General features: G+C 47.2%; 1 protein-coding gene across 3 annotated transcripts in view; it reads right to left on the bottom strand.

Moving 5' to 3' along the window:
• Positions 1-4,976: 4,976 nt before the first annotated feature.
• Positions 4,977-18,800, bottom strand: part of LOC135290528 (TOG array regulator of axonemal microtubules protein 2-like) — a 32,202-nt gene continuing 18,378 nt past the window's right edge. For all 3 annotated transcript variants that reach the window (XM_064404460.1, XM_064404459.1, XM_064404457.1), the window contains 12 exons: positions 18,028-18,160; positions 16,280-16,385; positions 15,313-15,548; positions 14,146-14,298; positions 12,880-12,997; positions 12,386-12,430; positions 11,813-11,916; positions 10,228-10,432; positions 8,840-9,056; positions 7,670-7,756; positions 5,826-6,380; positions 4,977-5,345 (listed from right to left, as the gene is read on the bottom strand). In XM_064404460.1, coding sequence (XP_064260530.1) covers positions 6,145-6,380; positions 7,670-7,756; positions 8,840-9,056; positions 10,228-10,432; positions 11,813-11,916; positions 12,386-12,430; positions 12,880-12,997; positions 14,146-14,298; positions 15,313-15,548; positions 16,280-16,385; positions 18,028-18,160 — 1,640 coding nt within the window. In that variant the 3' untranslated portion in view covers positions 4,977-5,345; positions 5,826-6,144. The remainder of the gene's footprint in view (positions 5,346-5,825; positions 6,381-7,669; positions 7,757-8,839; positions 9,057-10,227; positions 10,433-11,812; positions 11,917-12,385; positions 12,431-12,879; positions 12,998-14,145; positions 14,299-15,312; positions 15,549-16,279; positions 16,386-18,027; positions 18,161-18,800) is intronic.

Consider the following 18,800-nt stretch of genomic DNA (forward strand, 5'->3'; position numbering starts at 1 on the left):
AAGTTGTATGTTGGTATTGGTGGGTTTTAATTCTTTTTTGTCGTGCAGATTTGCCTGTGGAACAACCAAAACCAAATGTTTGGGTGACCTTAGCCAAGGCAGCCGGCTCAGATACCATACGGTTGTCTAATTCGGAACCAGAAAAACCTTTCTCAACCTGTCTGGTTGGTGTGCCAGTAAAAGAGTTGCCTTTAGTCAAAAAACAATCCAATGGTAAGCCAGGTGAAATTGACAATGGAAACAATCCCACACTGAATTGGAACCTTTGGGCCAAAAAACTTCCGAGGTCAGCTTCTGAACCCCAAGAATTGGAAATCCTTGGTTCTTTAACAATAGATTTTTGCTTTACCTTCATAGCTAGTGCTTGGCGAAAAGGTGATCCTCCAAATTTCAATGTTACTCCCCATTACTTTGCATATAGAAATTTGAGGTTTTGGTGTAATTCTTCAAACAGTTGGGATGTGCTTCCTGAGGCTGACCTACATCTACGGCAATTGCCTAAGGGATATTGGTTCATTTGTGGAGACAGGGCTTGGCAAGGCATTCCAGCACACCTTGAAGGTGACCCTTGTGGCATTGGGATGCTCACTGTAATCGCACCCTCAGCTAAAGCGGTCATGAAAAGGAAACAAAGGAAAACAAGATCTGCTCATCATTATGATGAGAACTGTCAGAGTGATTTCATGCCTTGGAAAGCTGCAAGAAGGGTTTCAGCAAGTATATTTTTACCCCAATTGACTTCAGCAGTGGCTTTGAAACAATTAGATCCAGTTGGGTGTTGGCTGAGCAAGCAAACTAATGCCACATCCTCTGCCATTAGTGATATGCTGACCGATGTTGATAGTGTTGGACATGCTACCCTTCAAAACAGAGCAGCAATTGACTTTCTTTTACTGGCACATGGACATGGTTGTGAGGAATTTGAAGGACTGTGTTGTATGAACCTGTCTGATCATTCGGAATCCATTCACAAAAGCGTACGAAAACTGAAAGATTTGACAGCCCAAATTAAAGAGGATGGTGAATCCTGGTTGGATGATCTGTTCCAAGAATGGAGCTTTGCACCTTGGCTAAGGCAACTTTGCAAGATAGGTCTCTATATATTGGGTGTTTTGTTAATGCTTCATCATGGCCACACTGTGGGTCAGCAGCCTGTCTTTGAAAGTGGGAGAAGAAGGATGTTGTGCCACTGAGGCAAGAAAAGTGGTTTCCAAGGCTGTTCACAGGACACCCCAGGAGCTCGTCAGGCAGCACAAGCTCCTGGGAGCGCTCAGTGTCTCTGACAAGCTCAGGAGGAGCTGGGCCCAGGGGCTGTTCAGCAAGGCCCAGGCCTCACAAGCCTTTCTCAGGCCACCATGTGGCCGCACAAGGCCAGGGGCATTCACCACCACAACCTGAAGCACAAAGTTTTGATGTAGGGTAAAAAGCCATGGCCCAGTGGAAGTGGGCTGTGTCCTCAGGCCTGTGGGAGAATCACAATGCAGATCCTTGTGCACCTGATTCCATCTCTCCCACTTTTCTAAGTTCTTGGTGGCAAGGTCATTTAGGTTAGACACACAGCTCACTGTAGCTTTCTGCACAATGAATTAAAGTAAGAGTACACATCCCAAATCGTGTTCTCTTACCATTTAACTGACTGATTTAAGGAATTTCTGGAGCAGCAAACTTGCTTCCTCAAATATTTACTGTGTGTGGCACAGAGAACAGAGGAAAGATTTAATATCAAAGGCATCGCCCAGGCAATGCTCTTTTGACAAGTTCTGCCCTGAGCTTTCCTGAGGAAGATCGGAAAGGTTCAGTGTCACTAGCACAAGCTCCTGCAATGGCTGCTGGCCAGCAGAGCAGGGCTGGCAGCTGGGAAACAAGTCTTGCCACAAGCAGCAGCTCAACCAGGGCAGCAAATCCAGAGCAGGGAAGGAGCTGATCTGAAGGCCAAACCCCCTTTTAGCTCCTCCCAAGAGGGCTGGAACAGTTCCTCATCCCAGTGAGGTGCAGTGCTGGACCCCAGAGCTCTGTGTGAGCACTGGACAAAAGTTTGCTCCCACTGGCTGGTGCGATGGTTTCTACAGGAGCTCTGGGCTCCTGTTTGTGCTGGACACAAGGAGGAGACGAGGAGCCAAGTGCACTGACACACTTTTGCCTTGAGCATAGCCCGGCCTGGACCAAACACACTGCAAGGGTTCCCCTTTGGCCCATGTCTCGAAACATCAGGTGCACTGTTTGATGACTCAGGCTGGTTTGGTGTCAAGGAATTTGCCTCAGAAAGACTGGGTTTGTCTCCCTCTGTGCCTTCCCCTCAGCAGCATTGCGGATGTTCCTGTGTGAAGCCATCTATCCCATGCAGCTTGAGACAACTTAAAACAATAAGTTGTGTCCTCTAAACTGTTCCAACAATCCCCTTCCAGCAACAGGAAATGAAAACTAAAGAAAAAAGGCCAGTGACTTCTAGATACCAAACTGTCAGACCTCACTGTCCCCCCTCTGGAACAAAGGCCCAAAATGCCGGAGGACAATCCCCCCAGGACACGCGTCACAAGATGGCTCCGGGTTCTCCCTCAGGAAGAACAGGAGCTGTCAGGGAGCAGTTCCAGCAGGAGATGAAAGTTTGGTGGCTCGTCTGGCATCTGGCACTTTCTCCCAATGGCAGAGCTCTGTGGAGTGGTCACGGCAGGGGAATCAGCTGGGCTGGAGCCCCTCGTGTCTTTTCTGCCCAGTGTGGCACAGCTCACACTCTTGGGCTGGGAGTGGGACCGTTCCACTTCTGCCAGCACGATGTCCCTGGGCTTGGACAAACAGTTTTCTGCCAGGACAGCCCTGCAGACTGTTCCACATATCTTTCATAAAGCCCATAAAACAACTCCAAACACTCTGCCTACAGCAGCTTTCAGAAAGAGCTGCAGAAATCCAGGACAGCTTAAAGCGAGAGTCAGAAGGCTTTTGTCTTGTTCCTGCCTGCAGAATTCTTGATGATCTGATGCAATTTTATTCAAATGTAACATGGGATCTGAGTTTTTCTGTTAAAATATTTCATGATGAGTGCAAGCCTCTAGAGCATGAGGTACAGGAGTGATGTGTGAAACCATGAGCATATCCTCCAAAGTGGCCAGTTTAGTTGTCCATTTTACTATTCTTGTATTTATTCTACACTAATAAGCAAAATCAAGCTTTGCTTGGATGTAAAACAGGCACGGCATACACTACAGTCCTCACAGGATCACCAGGGCTGGCAGTGACAAAGCATGCAATCTGCTTCATTGTGAACCACTACAGAGCTACATCACAATGTGGGTTTAAGTAGCATGGTATTATTAAGACCTCCTTTTTTGCATGAGATACAAAAAGGAAGTCCCAAATGACCTTCATGCAAGCATGCAGTAAAGAACTGATCCTGCTATCCTAACAAAGCTTTGGCTTTGGCATTTACACTCTTCCCATTCATCTTTTGACACAGACACTCCAGGTTTTCCCCCCCACCCCTGCAAGGCTGGCAGTCGCTGTTTCCCATTTACTGTTCTTCCCTAGAGCCAGTACAGCGGCTGGTGAAACTAAAAGCCCTGAGATCTGGATATCATGAAGGAGAATGAAATGCTAATTAAGTGTTCACATTAGTAATACCCAGGTCTGCACTTCCCAGTGCTCTGAAGTAGCAGCTGGAGGTCCTTGCATTGTTCCTGTTTGTGGATGTTCATGTTTCAGGGCTGCAACAGCAATGGCTTTGAGGAGGGACAAGAATGCCCCTATTCAAACAGTGGCTGTGCAAGGAGATGAGAAGTTTCACTGCCCTTTTTAGAATATTTTAGAAAGATCTAAGAGAATATTGTGGCATGGAGCAGATCCCTAATTGTGTCTCCAGAGAAAGCCCCAAAGCACACGTTCACTCTGCCGCTGATGGCAACCCCATAAGCACATGGACTTGTTTTCCCTGCAACATGCCACCCTGCCTGGGCTTTACTAGACCAGGACTAGACTCATAGCTAAGCAAACACATGCAGCCACGTGATATAGAGTTTTCCCATCAGAAAACCTAATTAACGCATTCACACGCAGTTCCTTCTGTAACATCAGAAGCTGGCAACCATGAGGACTTTGCTGTCAAAAGCTTGCAGTATGCATTGGGCCCAGGAAGTGTTTTCCCTTAAGGCAAAGCAAATTGAAATGTGAACTTTAAAAGTTTCAAAAGACTATGAAAGGAAATTGCAAAAGAATTTCTGGATAGGGAGTATTGTCAATGATTATGCAGCCCACCAAGCAATTCTGGAGCAGAATCCTGAATTGCTTGTTCCAGCTATGCAGGAATTCATTACCCTGGCAGGCAGTGGTCCATGGGAACAAATGATCCCTCAGCTCTGGGCTGAATGGTACACAGACTGCACTTTAGGTTTGAGGAAACCTTGTCACTTGTTATTGGCCTCCCAGTCCACTCATCCTTCTGCAAACAAGTTGCAAACAACAAAGTTGGACTGCTGGCCTGGGTAAATCTATATACAGATGACTTTTCCAAAGCAGTGCATCGTTTCCCAGTGAAATACACGACCTCTTCTTACCTATGAAATTGTGATTGAAGACACCTGTGAGCCAGCTCTGTGCAAGATTGCAAAGGAGCAAAGCTTTGGCATTTGGGCACACTTCTCTTTGTTTCTTTGCTCAGGCCTTTGGTGAGCACAGAACTCATCTAGGTAGAAAACTTTTGACCATACAGGATCTTTTGGATCCATTGTCCCCCAAACATGTCAATGTGTGGCCCTGTTGTCATGACAAGTTAAAAACAGCAGCACAAGTGACACAAAGAAAACATGGCAAAAGAGGAAGAAGAGAGGCCCAGTGAAGAAAGGATGTGGTGAGACACTGCACTCCCATAATCTCCAGGAGATCCTGGTGTCACATTCTTCTTTTGGTTTATTTAAATTTAATTGATTCATTTAGGTTGTTTTAAATCATCAAAATAAAATATATACAATTAAAATATCTCATCAAAATTTAAATATACAATCAAACACATTTATTCAAAACTATCAGAACATAGATACATCTGCAACTATGAAGCCTAAACCTATTCCAAAATCCTAACTCCTATTGTTGATGAATCCTATAGTTGATGAATCCTATTCTTGATGAATCCTATTGTTGATGAATACTTTTCTTGATGAATCCTATTCTTAATGAATCCTATTCTTGATAATCCTAAAGCCTAAATCCTATTCTTGAAACATTCTTTGGACAGTTGGCAGCTTCTTCCTGATCTTGGAAGAAAGAGCATTTCTGGACTGGAGGCAAGGACTTTCTTGGTAAGGGAATATCAGAAATGTCCAGAGAAAACTTCTTGGAAAGACTGTAGCCAGTCGTATCTGTGGAGACACAAAGTTTAACAGAGCCTGGAATGCAAACCTAAAGCATCTGAAGCTCCGTATTTCATGGGACAGATTCCTTGGAAATTTCTAAAGAGCTGCACAGGGAAACATGCTCCTGCTGGCTGCAGCTTGAAGCAGACCAGGGGGAAAACCCTGCCCCACTTCCACAGAGCTGCCACAGGAACAGCCTGGCCTCTGGGCTGCCCTGGGACAGCAGGGAGCCCAGAGCCCTGTGCTCTCCAGCCATGGCTCAGCTGCACATGCACCCTGCTGCTGCTCTCCCTGCCCCACAGCTGAGCAGCCCTACAGCTCCACAGGGCACTGCCAGCAGCACAGCTCATTGCAGGGCACATGCAGGGCACAATGTGCACAGCCATTGTGTAATTCAAGCCAATGTTCCCTGCCAATGTGCACAGCCTCTCTGGGCTGCCACAAGACCCTTCCCCCCAACAGAGAGTGGCCCAGCTCCCACCTCACCTCTGTGTGAGGCAGATCCATGCTTGGTCTTCATCTTGTCCTCTGTCTGCAGTTGCTTCAGGCTGATCCATGCTTAGTCTTCACCTTTTCCTCAGTCTGGGTTCACTTGAGGCTGATCCATACTTCATCTTCACCTTGTCATCAGTCTGCTGTTGCTTCTGGCCCCCCATGTCATGACTAGGAAGGGCAATGGTGATAACAGAGCGGGGGCAGATCCACACCCTTCCTTAGTATTTTGTCATTTCTGGCACAGCTGAAAAGTCACGTCCCGTGGTGTCCAGCTCAGAAACTTGTCCGCTTTCTGGAGAACATCAAACCTTCACCAGCCCAGAAGGCTGTTGAGGTTTTCCTGCACGTGTGGAGGTGTGCTGTCAGCAAACTTAATGATCTGGCTGCCCAGTGCCTCACATAGGGCACAGGCCAGCTTGGTGACCACAGCGCAGACGTTGGCGCTTCGCACAGGCAGCGCCTTGTTCTCCAGGCAGGACCAGAGCACGGGCAGGGCGTAGCGCTCGACCGCTTCAGGGCTCCTGGCATGAGCCCATTCCACAAGCACTGCCGGGAGAGAGACACAGCTGCTTACCCACCAGCCTCCATGCAAACAGGGATCTACCTCTGCTCTTGCTTCTTGGAAGCCTCTCGGGCCAAGATCAGTGAAAGCACACACAGCCCCGTGACCCAGAAATGGGCAAAGCCGCTGATCATCCTTGAAACACAACCACCAACCCCTCGGGACTAATATCTCCAACCAGAGCCTTGTACCTGTGGCAGACTTTGTACCTTTACTCAATTATTGCACAATTTCTTTCTGCATGAACAATGAATGAAACGTCAAATTGCCTTCTATTTCCATTAACAAGTTGTCTAAACCCACGTAGAAGATTTGGAAATGCACCCTAGAGAGACAATTGAGAGATTTCTAATAAAAGCAATGATTCCATTTTTGAAACTTTGATGTCAAGGGCCAAAAGTCTAATCTGGCTCTCCCCTTTGCTCCGTGGCACACAGCAAAGGGCAGTATTAGAACACACTTCAAAACTCCAGCCCATCAGAGATGGCTGCTACTTGACAGCTGGATGAGAACCACCAGAGACTAGCTGGTGTCTTTGGTGGAATGCTTTTGTGGCTTCCAACAAAGAGCTGTTTCAAACCTCAGGGTGTCTTGGAGAATTACCCAGACCCATTGCCCTGGCATTTGCCCCGGCACTTGAGCATCTCCACATTTTAATGACATTTTCCCTCCCAATGTTAATAGCATTTCTTCTTACAACGTGCACTGAAATAGGGGCATAGAGACAGAAAAAAGCTACACAGGGGACTGAAATTTATCCAAAACACGAGGGTTTTCTCACATTGCCTCTGGAATCTGCTCTCTGCTCATTTTCTGAACTGAACTATATCAAACACAGACAAAAAGTGACTACCAACAGGCTCCTTGCATGGCAGATTTGGCTGAAAGATCAAAACCTGAAATGCTCAGGAGACCAGTCTTGTTTCCTGATCAGGCAAACTGTTATGTAGTAGCCATTTACTATTCTGTGGTGGAAGAAACTTCATTTCCTCTATGCTGTTAATCCACCAGCAGTCATCAACATTGAAAAAGCTCCTGAAAGTACCCAAAACCAATTTGGCTAAGCAGGAAAAGGGTTATGGTACCCATTCAAAAATGGGACTTCATTTGAGTTTAAATGCAATTAAAGGCATTGGCCACTATGGGACTTGAGAAGGGCCCCAGTGAGAGCTCAGCACCTCCTGATGTGGAGGAGCTACTCTACTGTCTGTTCACTGGCATTCCCTGTAAATACTCCCTCGGAGACCTCTTGGCTTAGAAGGGGAGGCCGTACCTGTGATACGCTCCGTGACATCCAGCAGAGCTTGGCCACTCAGTTGTCTCCATTGGTGGCAGAGCTCTTTCATCAGTGATATTTCATCTACAAGTGAAACACACGTTTCTATTCACTCATCTGAGGGCATAGGAGAGAGAACAGTGGTGAGGGAAAGGGCAGGGGCAACCCCATTTTATACAATAAAGTCCATTTCTGCTGATTTTTGAATCCTTTTCTTCTTTCCTTCCAGCCTACTTGTCAGTGTTTAAAATGCCAAAAGAAAAGCTCTCCTTTCACATTTGTAAATCCAAAGTTGTCTGCTCTATCAGGAGCTATGTTAAAACATTTCACATCAGGGTCCTCGAGAGTTCAGTCACATGGAAGCAATGAAAAGGTTCTGCATCCCAGAGCCAAAAGGAAGAAGCCTATACTTGGGACACAGAAAGGCACTGAGTCAGGCAGTCCATGACTTCGCAGAGCAGCTGAGGTGGAGAAAGTGGAAACTCCCCTTGAAGACCTGACTCTTCAACACTCCATTGTTCAGCCATATTCCCCCAGTGTGGCATTTTCAGACCCGACATCAATCTGTGTGGCAGAAAAATTTACAGCTGCCCTTGCCTCTATAGGTATTTGCCATTTCCTTCTTGTCCCATGCAAAACAACGTGTGGAACAAGGCATCATTGACAGATGGATTTTGACCCATGTGTTATAAAGAAATGAACTTGATGAATCCTATGGTCCCCTTTGAAAAAAGAAGACAAAGAAGAAAGGTGGAAAACAGGCAGCTACTGCCTATAATGTAGAGCCTTCCAGGTGGCTGCTGTGCAGAAGCTCTGATGGGCCGGTGTCCCTTCATGCCTACAGCAAAGCTGTTCATTTGGCAAGTCAGACGGGGCCCAAGCAAACTCCAAAACCCCTTTGCCTCTGAATTGCAGCAAAGCTGTAGTCCAGGACTTGCTCTTCAGACCAGCAGCACAGAGCCAAGGGCTCCTGGGACTGTTGGGAAATGCTGCTGCACATTCCAGCCAGTTGGGGATGGTGCATAAGGACTGCACCTGCACAGCTTCTGGTGGGTGTCAGCTGGAGCATTCCACAGACAGCAACAGCTACCAAGGCACTCAGCGTTCTCTTGTGTCGGAGAGACAGACACACAGGTGAGGAGAGTCCATGCCAGGGCTCAGCCTTACCTAAATGCACAACAGATTGGTCCAGAGCCGTCATAGCTGCAGCATGAACCCCGGGATCCTTTGAGTTTAGGTTCTTTGTTATGCCTTCAACCAAACGGATCATCAATGGGTTCATGGCATCCTGCAGCAGTCCTATGATTTCTGCCAGCGCCTCCAGCGCCTTCTGCTTCACTTTCTTATGTGTGTCACAGATTCTCAGGCCAAAATAATCAAAAATCTGTGAAGAGAACAAACAACATGAAAGCTTGATTAAAATGACCTTTTTTGAAGAGGCGATGTAGAAATGAGCACTCAGGAATCTAAAAGATGAAAGTGATCCTTTCTCTCAGGTCAGCCCTTGCTTGCACATTTTCACTGTTTTCCTGTGGGCCACTCACTGGAATGGTTGCACAACCTCATGCTGCTTGAAAGATTTTCATCTGTTTTTAAGAGGTTTGGGTGGGGACAGAAAAGTTCCTATGGTGTTTCTCTCCACCTATAAATCATTAAATCAATTCCATTTATTAATTCAAAAGACTACCTTTGCTTTACAAATATGGAAGCAGATGTTTACAATGCCCATTTTTTTATACAGTTGCCTCAAGTATTGAGGGCAGCTATGATTTTGCCTAAACTATGGCTGGAGGAGATCTAAGTTTTATTTTCTCTGTCTCAGAACCTGTGTCTGGAGAAGGGCAGGGCTCAGATCAACTCTTCCAGGATCCAGACCATTGCTCTGACTAACAGGTGGACTTGTGAAATATAATGTGCTGTACAGCTCTCATTCCAGCAGGTTCAGTCCCTTGACAGCCACATTATCAGGCACACTTTTCTGGAAAAAGGGGAAAAGCAGCTACAGGGAGGAGAAGGGATGGATCTGTCCTTATTTGTTTTCTTCCTTTCCAAAGAGAAAAAAAGGCCCCCCAAGAAGGGTGAGCACCATCTTTACCAAGAGGAATAGGGACGAGGATGGAAATGAGTTTTACCTGTGCAAGACAAGATGGAGTTCACAGAAGTATCCTTTTAAAAACATTTTGTTTAAACCAACCCAGCCTGATACTTCTCTTCCCCATGCAAACCCATTTTTTCTCTAGAAAATAATTGCCATGTCTTCAATGGCTCAATTCCCTCCACTTAACCCAACTGGGAGTAGGAGACAGCAGAGGTTACACCAGCAGAAAATTCTGCCATCATCTGATGAACAGCAGAAATAGGCACCTGCCAGACAAATACAGCTGGACTGAAATAACTTGTCCTGAAGCCTGGAGCTCAATTAATTTGTCTGAATAAGAAGGGCCAGTCTGTCCCAAACAGCCAGGATATAGTGCCAAGACACACTGAATTGAATTTACTTCTGCAGGCTTGGGAAAGGAGCTAAATGAAAGGAGCAATGAAGGTATCCTACATACTTGGACAATGTTAGTGGAGATGAGCTGGGGTCTGGTTTTGGACAGGTCTAGGAGGAGTGCCACTCCTTCCATCCGTGTCTGGAACGCCTTGGCTTCCAGGAGATGGTAAAGCTTCTGGAGCAGCTCCCTTTCTTCCACAGATGCAGGTAACGTGACCTGGGCTCTTGCACGGTGTAGGCGGCGTCCACCAGTGGCAGACTTTGCCCTGAAAAATAAAATCAAATTAGGATCTGTTTCTGATAATCCCTTCAGTTAATTGTGAGCCAAACATCTTGGGGAGCTTTCCTAATGATGTGATTTCAAGCTAGAAAATCATGAGGCTCTGAAGTGAAGAACAACGTGGACCTCATGACAATCATTATGGGAAACAATCTGCAAGTCACATTCTCCCAGTGCTCACGCAGGAAAACCAAGGATGAGATGCATCTGATCTAGCTTCAGATGGCTTCTAAGACACACAGGCCACGTTGCTTTGTGGGGAAAGAGAGACACTGCTTCCAAGTTTAAATGCCTCCTCATACGGGATGTGTGTGTCTTACAATAAGGAAACTCATCACTCTGGAGAAGTGTCTCTACAACCAGGCATGACAATCTGCAAAAGTAGCTCAGATGCATCTGAACAGATGAACAGGGGCATAGCTAAATGATCCAGAAAATCAGTAACAGAGAGAAAAACAGAAATCAGACATCCCAGAACTACGCTCACATTTCATTTGCTTCCCTAGAAACTAGATGCACAGCGTAACAAACCCACTGGGAATAATCCTCTTGGATCAACCTGTCTCTTCCATGAGAATGGGAAGATGCTGGGTATGCTACTGAGGCATGTGGTCACTTTCTTGCCACCGCTGAGCATGACAGAGCTAAATAAATCCCCTCTGTTGTCAGAGGAGAACAGTACAAGTAGCTCTGCCACTGGCATGAAGAGACAGCAAGGACCAAATTCCTGTCTTAAATGCTGATTGCAGCACAGGGCGAAAGAAACCAAACACGCTGTCCATCAAGCAAACTGTAGGAAGGACAGGAATCGCAAGACAAAAAGTCCACCTTGAGATACCTGTTGACCAAAATGGCTTAGGAATTGTCTTGCTCCTTACTACTCAAACTTGGTACTGCTGTTTGAGGGTAAGAAAACCAACAATCAGCTAGACCAAACCTCATGGAAGGGAACTGCTTGTTTGAGGAATGGCATCCTGCCTCTAGACTGGGACTTCTCATTAAAACACCCATCTAAAAAGGACTCCACTTGGATGGAAAAAAAACCCTGGTTGAATTTACTTGTCTCAAGTCAGGCAGCAGAGACTTGGCCCTCTCTCCCAGCCTCCACAGCCCTGCCCTTGCCACTGCACTGGATCATCTGAACTGCAAGCAATGGGTGACTTTTTGTCACCCAGTATTTGTGGAAAGCCCTCCAGAGAAACTGTGTTCAACACAATGCAGAAATAGATATTTTTTATCCTAGAGCATTTGTAGGGAAAGGAAACAATCTTTGGCACTGGTCATTTCCATCAGAAAGATGTGCCTGAGGAAGAGGCATGTGAAGTTTTTCATGGGCTTTGTCACATCTGGCAAAAGTGCTCAGTACCGTTTGCTAGGAGGTGATGTGGCCTGGGGCTTCTGGGAGCCTTCATTCCTCTTCTTCACTGGCTCCTGCACAGGTGGGAGTTCAGCCTTGTTGTTTTCCATCCCCTACAGAGACACAGAGAAACCCCATCAATCTTTAGAATAGAACTAGGAAATTCCCTCTTTAAAACACCAGTTAGAACCAGGATCACTGCTACCAAGGCCTAGGGAAACATTTCCTAACTTACAGAAATAAACAGACCAGAGATTCAGTGATGCCAACTCTTTGTTTTTGGTAGCCCAAGGCAGGTTATGGGTGCTACCATACTGAGCTGCTGTCTAAAATCCCAAATTTATTAGTTTTGACCATAAATGGGAATTATGCAAACTGGTAGGCAATGAGTGGTCTTAAAGGAAGCAGCAGAAAGAACTGGACTCTTTGGGGGTGGGCCCATTGTGTTGGAAGTTGATTTGGTTCAACACTTATTCTCCCTGCCCCTGCATAAAGAAACACTCCCTTCTGTAATGTAGATAAAAAGAATAAAATCCCTCCCAATCAAAGAAATGATTTTCCACTGGATGCTGCTGAATTTACCAAGCTTCTTCCAGCTCCACAGGGCTTGACAGCAGGGCAGTATTCCTAAAAGACAGACAATAATTGTAGTAACTAGGATTGACTTGGACATCTTTTGTATATTTGGAAATTTTCTTGGTACTACTAAGAGACTTAGAGTCTCTTTTGCAAAGACTCTGTTATGTTCAGAAGCACTATTGTCACTTAATTGCTTTACTGAGGGCAGGGTAGGGAGAGTGCTGTGGGGGCTTACACATGAATATAAACCCATTTTCTCCTCTCTCCCTTTCCTCTTTGTGACCCATATTCAAAGTATTCAAAACCCCACTTTTCCCCTAAGAATACAGTTCCTCTGTGGTCTGCAGAAGAACACGCTGAGGATTAACAGCTCATTTTCAGGAATAAAATGATTCAGCAAAAGAGGAATGAGATACAGACACATTCGGTATGTTGGATCTCCTATTAGCAGTGGCAATACTTGCACAAAGGAGACATTTGTCCTGCCAAGCACTTACTTTCTTCTTAATTCTCTTCAGGATATCTTCCAGGTCATGCGTTGAAAGAGATTGTTCCAAAAGCTTTTTAAATTTTTGATTACTAAGCAACATCTTCACCATCTCCTGTCCATAATGCCTAAGGAAGGACGGAAGGAAACAAAAGAAAATTTAACAAAGGAAGAGTGTTAACAGAAGAGGCTGATGCCTTAAACTCATCGGGTGCAATGTTTGCATGAGAAGGCGTTACCTACACTCAGCAAAGAGGGAGATTTACCTCACTTGACACTGCACAGTGCTGTCAGCTGAACACAAGAGGCAAGAGGAGAATGTGGGCCAACAGAAAAATACCATTTCTCTCTGAAACTGGGGGCGTGCTTCTGTGGGATCAAAGGATCCCAGGCAACAAGGGAAACACATCTGCTTTGTTGTCAGAGCCTATTAGCAGTGTTCTGCTGCCCTTGCACATCCATTTTCCTTCCTTTAACTGGCAGGGAAGCCAGGACAAAACACCTCATCCTTGCTTTTGATTATTCTATACTATCTTTATGCACATGGGCAGTTAGTTGCTCTGGTGTTCTTGGCAGCTATTAATGGGAATTTCATCATCAAAGGAAGGGGATTTTGGTGGCTTGGGGTGATTTTGCCACTAGGAAACCACAATTTTCTTCAAGAAGAAATGTGGAGGTCACTGAGCCACAGATAATAGCACTCTAGAAATCTGCAGAAGAGGTTTAGAAAGACTGAATACATTGGCTAAAGACCTCTAAAATATTTCTAGGGAAGTCTTAAGTTAATGAGAAACAGATGTTTGGGATCCTTCAATGAACATTAGCCAACACTTTGGCTTTCTCTTGTGCACCTAAGGCCAAACAAAACTGTTGGACTGGCTAATCAGAGCTCTTGTGATCTCAGTAAAGAATCTTTCAAGTGTCACAGGAAGTTGGCAATGCTCCTTGCTGCCAACCTCAGGTTACCCAGTACAGTCATGTCCCCAGACAACCCAGAGCAGTGGTCACAGCACCAAGCCTGACAGAGCTCAAGAAGCGTTTGGACAATGCTCTCAGGCACATGGAGTGACTCTTGGGCTGTCCTGCACATGGCCGGGAGCTGGACTGCATGACCTACATGGGTCCCCTCCAACTCTGCATATTCCATGATTCTGTGCCCCTTAGCCACACTGTGAGGTCACTTATTATTGCCTTGAGTTTCCACTCTTTCTGGTTTTAGTTTAAAGCCAAACACGAAACGGTTTTCCTGTTCTAGGAGGTGAAAGAAGATCATTACCTCGTGTCCTTGTGACTGTCCTGAGCGAGTGTCCCTGCCACCTGTGCCAGCCTCTCAGCCCTGGGTGTGCCTGCAAGCTTCGTGACTCCCATTTTCTCCATCAAGGACAGGAGGAGTTCGGCCGTACACTTCCGTGCCGGGACGTAGCGGCTCCTGGGAAGGAGAGAGCAAACCCTGGGACACAGGGAGAAGGAGCAGCAGCAGCACAGGCCTTGGCCACAGCCTGCTCCCTGTCCGTGCTGGGGGAAGGAGCCTGGCTTCTCCCTGCAGCTGCAGACACCTGTAGAAGGTTCTGTCCTCAGATAAACACAAAGTTAGCATTGTACAGAAGGGCTGTCTGCATGGAAAAGGGAAGCATTCAGTCTCCCTGCACTATCGGATGCTCAATTTCTTTCCCGAAGTTTACTTGGAGAAAGATTAAAGTAATAGATTACATATGAATTATTTAGAAATTAAGGATAATTCGTGCTGACCCATCAGAGGGCACCCACTACCCAGAGCTGCAGCAGGATGAGGCTCTTTCCACCCATTCATCCCCAAATCTGCAGACCCCTGGGAAAACACAAATGCAGAGAAAACACGCCGTGGGCCGTGAAGTTGAGGAATACCCAGCAATGCAGCCTGTTTCTTTTGTAAAGCTTGGCAAGGGATACGTCTGAGTGCTTTACCATATTCCAAAGCTGAAGAAAGGGTGGCAGTCGGTTCAGACAGCTTGTCCTATTCTAGAGACTGTCTCTTGGAAACTATCAGGCCCAGCACCAACACTTAAGGCATTATTTGCTTCAGCTGTCCCATGGCACTCAGCCAGTGAGGGTGCCTGGAAAGTGCTCCATCATCTCAGGGCTAACATGAAACATCAGTTTGAATAGAAAGCAGAGCTCTAAGGCCAGGACAGTCACACAAGACTCCTTTTGGCAGGAGCTGCACCTGCTGTGCAGGCTATGCCACACCCAGCACATTCTCCCTGATGTGCTCCATGCCCCAGCAAGTACCCTCCTTATTTCTCAGAAAGGAGAAATGAGGTTGATCAGAGAATCAAGTCACTGAGTCCACAGGAGATGCAGGATACAGGGCCCTTCCCTTCCACCATTCCTGTTCTCTCTGTCATCCCTTCCCTCACCCACACACTAGAAGGTCAAGAATATCACAGAAAGAAGAAGAACCTACTTGACTCCATTGTCCATGAGAGCAGTCATTGCTCGTGTAGGAGTCACGTTCTCTACCATCATCCCCAGGCTCTGACAGGCTGCCTTCTGAATAAACTCTGGGGAGTTCCGCAACATGTGGAGAAGGACTGCAGCAATCTGATCCACCTCGGAGTCCATGTCCTTCCCCAAGATCGCAAAGAGCTCTCCCAGAGTGACAATTGCAGAGCAGGACACGTTGGACCGGAGGTTGGTCACCTGGGGAAGTCATGAGGGGAAACATAAGCATCACCTTGAAAAGAAAACCAGTTTCCTTAGACAAAACTCCCAGGAAATCACAACACGTCCCACTGTGTATAAAAGCACAGTAGGAGCAGAAGAGCCCAAGCACAGAAAGGCACTTACTCTGGCACCAGTTTCTGGCCACACCCCTGCTTACTGCAGGCATGAAAAATAGGCTTTACTAAAGTGTTCCACTTAACCCTTCTATAATGTCTACTGCTTTGATTTTAGGCCCTTTTATTTGAAAAACATAGAAGCAAAATATAGGAAGGGCTGCTTTCAAACCATAAAGGCACAAGGCATAAAGATAAAACATTCAGATGCTCCTGTTCAAAAAAGCAACAACTATAGCTGAAGCAGCCAGGCAGAAAACAGAAAACAGGCTCAGGTCTACAGACTCATTTGCAGTGTTCAATTACAGCTTGAGCAGAGATTGGGACTCTGGTATATCATGTCATTAGTGTCTCTTTTCTGCCTTGCATTATAATGGTACCTCACTCACAGACAAGTGTCAGATACCCGACCTGCCAGTAAATACAGCTACATGTACACACAGATCCTACAGATAGCTGACAGACATTAGAAATAGAAGGTCTAAAACCAGAAATGAAGGCAGTCCCTGAGCACACATGGAGATGAACAAACACATATTCTACTCTACAAGCTGTGTATCAAGTATGGGGGACAATTCAGAGCAATGTTCTCACCTCTCTGGTAACTGCCAAGCAAATCTCACGAAGTCGACAGAGCAGGACTTCTGAATGGGACTCAGCCAGCAGTGTGATGTTCAAGAGTCCCTTCTTCTTCTGTTCCCTGAAAGGCAAGTACAAAAAAGATTGATTTTTCTCTCTACCCAAGCACTTGGCAGCACCCTTTGAAATCACCAGGCTGGCAGCTCAGTCAAAGCATGGCAGGTGCTTTTCAAGGAGTATTTAATGAAATCGTGGAACACATTGCCACAGGATGATGTGGCTGTCAAAAGCATACACAAATCCAAGAGGCAAAGAGAGGGCTTTCAGAGTCTTCATTTGTGACCTTTCTGAAAATCTCTGCTATGAAGTCCCTCTGTCATCACTGCTTCCTAGAAGCTGTGAGGCCAGGCCATGCTGCTGGTTCTTGTCACCTCCCTGTACCTGTCCCTGAGACACAGTCCCATTGGGCTGTTACTGGGACATTTTCCTTCTTTAGCAGCCCCAGCAGGCAGTTCAGCACTGAGAGTCTGCACTGGCACTCTGGAGCTGAGTTTCCACTCTACAATCGAGGCCTGTGTGTCACCCACTCCACCTCACACGTTCCCCAAAAAAGTAGCAGGATGCCCCAGAAGATTAAGATTCCACCCCTGGGCAAGAACTGTTAAAACTCTGGCTTTTCCCAGAACACTCCGACCTAAAACAACGCCCACAACAGCAAAGTGTTATTGAAAAGGGGCAAACAACTCCATCTCTCAGCACTTGCTTTGTGCAGGCCCTCAGCTACAGGAAGGTGTGTGAGGCATCAGGGCTGCAGCCAGGGTTGGCAACTGATCCCACGGGCACCCCTGAGTGTCATCTGGACCCCCACACCTGCAGAAGCTCTCTGCACCTCCCAGGGCATCAAAGAGAAATGGGGAAGAGAAAGCAGAAGAGAAAGGGCAAAGCAAAGGAGACTGCACAAGGAGATGCAACGTGGCTAATTTTTCATGCTTATCCCTGTGAGAATGAAGCATCCACCAGTGAGTGGATGCTAACCCAGACATCAAAAAGACAACCAATATCACCTAACATTTGGAAGGGTATCACCTCTGGGCCTCCTTCTGTCTGTGTAGAGTTTTGGGACACATTGTGAGTATTGACAAAACATCTCAAGCCCGTATGACTCCTTGAGAAGGAAAAGTTGAATTGCAAAAGTGCAAGATTCCCAGAGGATTTTATTTCTCTTTCCTTCTCTTCTGCCATGAGCCCTTCAGGAGTAATGGCAGGCAGAGGGACCTGAAGGCACAACTCAGTCCATTTCTCAAAAAGAGGAGCTGCCTGGAGCACCTTCTGGGACTCACATGCAGGAGTCCCTGCCATTGCTGTCAGCAGTGGGAGCAGAGAGGAATCTTACTCAGTCCCACTGGGCCAGTGGCCCAAGGCACCCAAATCTCTACACTCAAAACTGCTGCCATCCTGCTTCTGCCTTCAGCCAGCAAAGCATCTCATCCCACAGCTTTCTCTCTTCCCTCAGCATTTCCTTTGAAGCTCCATGGAGCAGCAGCCAAAGCCAGGAAACAGCATGGACCTGCTGCAGTTGGAGCAGTGCTGCAGAGCAAGGCCAAGAAAAGGCTGCTCTCCATCTTTATCCTCTCACAGCTCCACAGTGGTTTCAGCAGTGCCCTTTGGCCCTCTGGGCTCTCGGGGCTCAGAGGCACCAGCAAGACACACTTCTGACCGACCTTAATGCCAAGAGGGACACAGAGTGATAGGGCCTTTCTTACCAGTCGTCGCTGCCCAGCAAGGACAGTGCCTCCTGCAAGGCCTGCTGTGGGTCCGAAAAGGCTCTGTCCTTCTGCCTGTGCCCACGGAGCGGCTCCTTTCGGCGCAGGTCACCAGTGGCTGTCTGCGAGGTCTCTGCAAGGACAGGGTCGGCCATGGGCGCTGCAGGCCCGGGCAAGGCACCCGCCATGGAGCGGCCTGCAGCCCATCTCCCAGCCAGGGTTCCCTGTGGCACACACTGCCACTGGGGCACAGACTTCCCTGCTCTCTGGATCCTGGGGCTCCCTGCTTTCTCTCAGCCTCCCCAGCTGAGCACAGCTCCAGGCTAAACCTGACAATTGCCCCACAGCCCCAGCTCCAAGTGCCACAGGTGCCACAGCCAGCGGCAGGTTCCTGAGGCCGCAGAGCTCCCACTCCCTGCCAGGCAGTGCCAACAGCAGGACTGGCCAGCCCAGCAGGGAACCCCTCAGGTGCCCCTCTTGTCTCAGCACACTGATTTTCCACAGCCCTGAGGACAGGGGCTCTTGGCAAGTCCCTGAGGAGAGACCTGCAGCTGCCTCGTGACAGCACCAAGCCAAGCCTGAAGAACCCAGCCCTGCTGGGCCCAGCTCAATCCCCAGGGAGCAACAACCAGGGAACAGCCACACCTGACCCTTCACACCTGACAGTGCCTCTGTTTCCATTGACTTCAAATATTCTAGACTACCAAGCTGGAGTAACTCCAAAGTAGATTTGCTGTTCATTCTCATTACAGACTATGGACCCAAGATCCCAG

This window comes from Passer domesticus, chromosome Z, assembly GCF_036417665.1.
Source record: "Passer domesticus isolate bPasDom1 chromosome Z, bPasDom1.hap1, whole genome shotgun sequence".
Taxonomy (NCBI): domain Eukaryota; kingdom Metazoa; phylum Chordata; class Aves; order Passeriformes; family Passeridae; genus Passer; species Passer domesticus.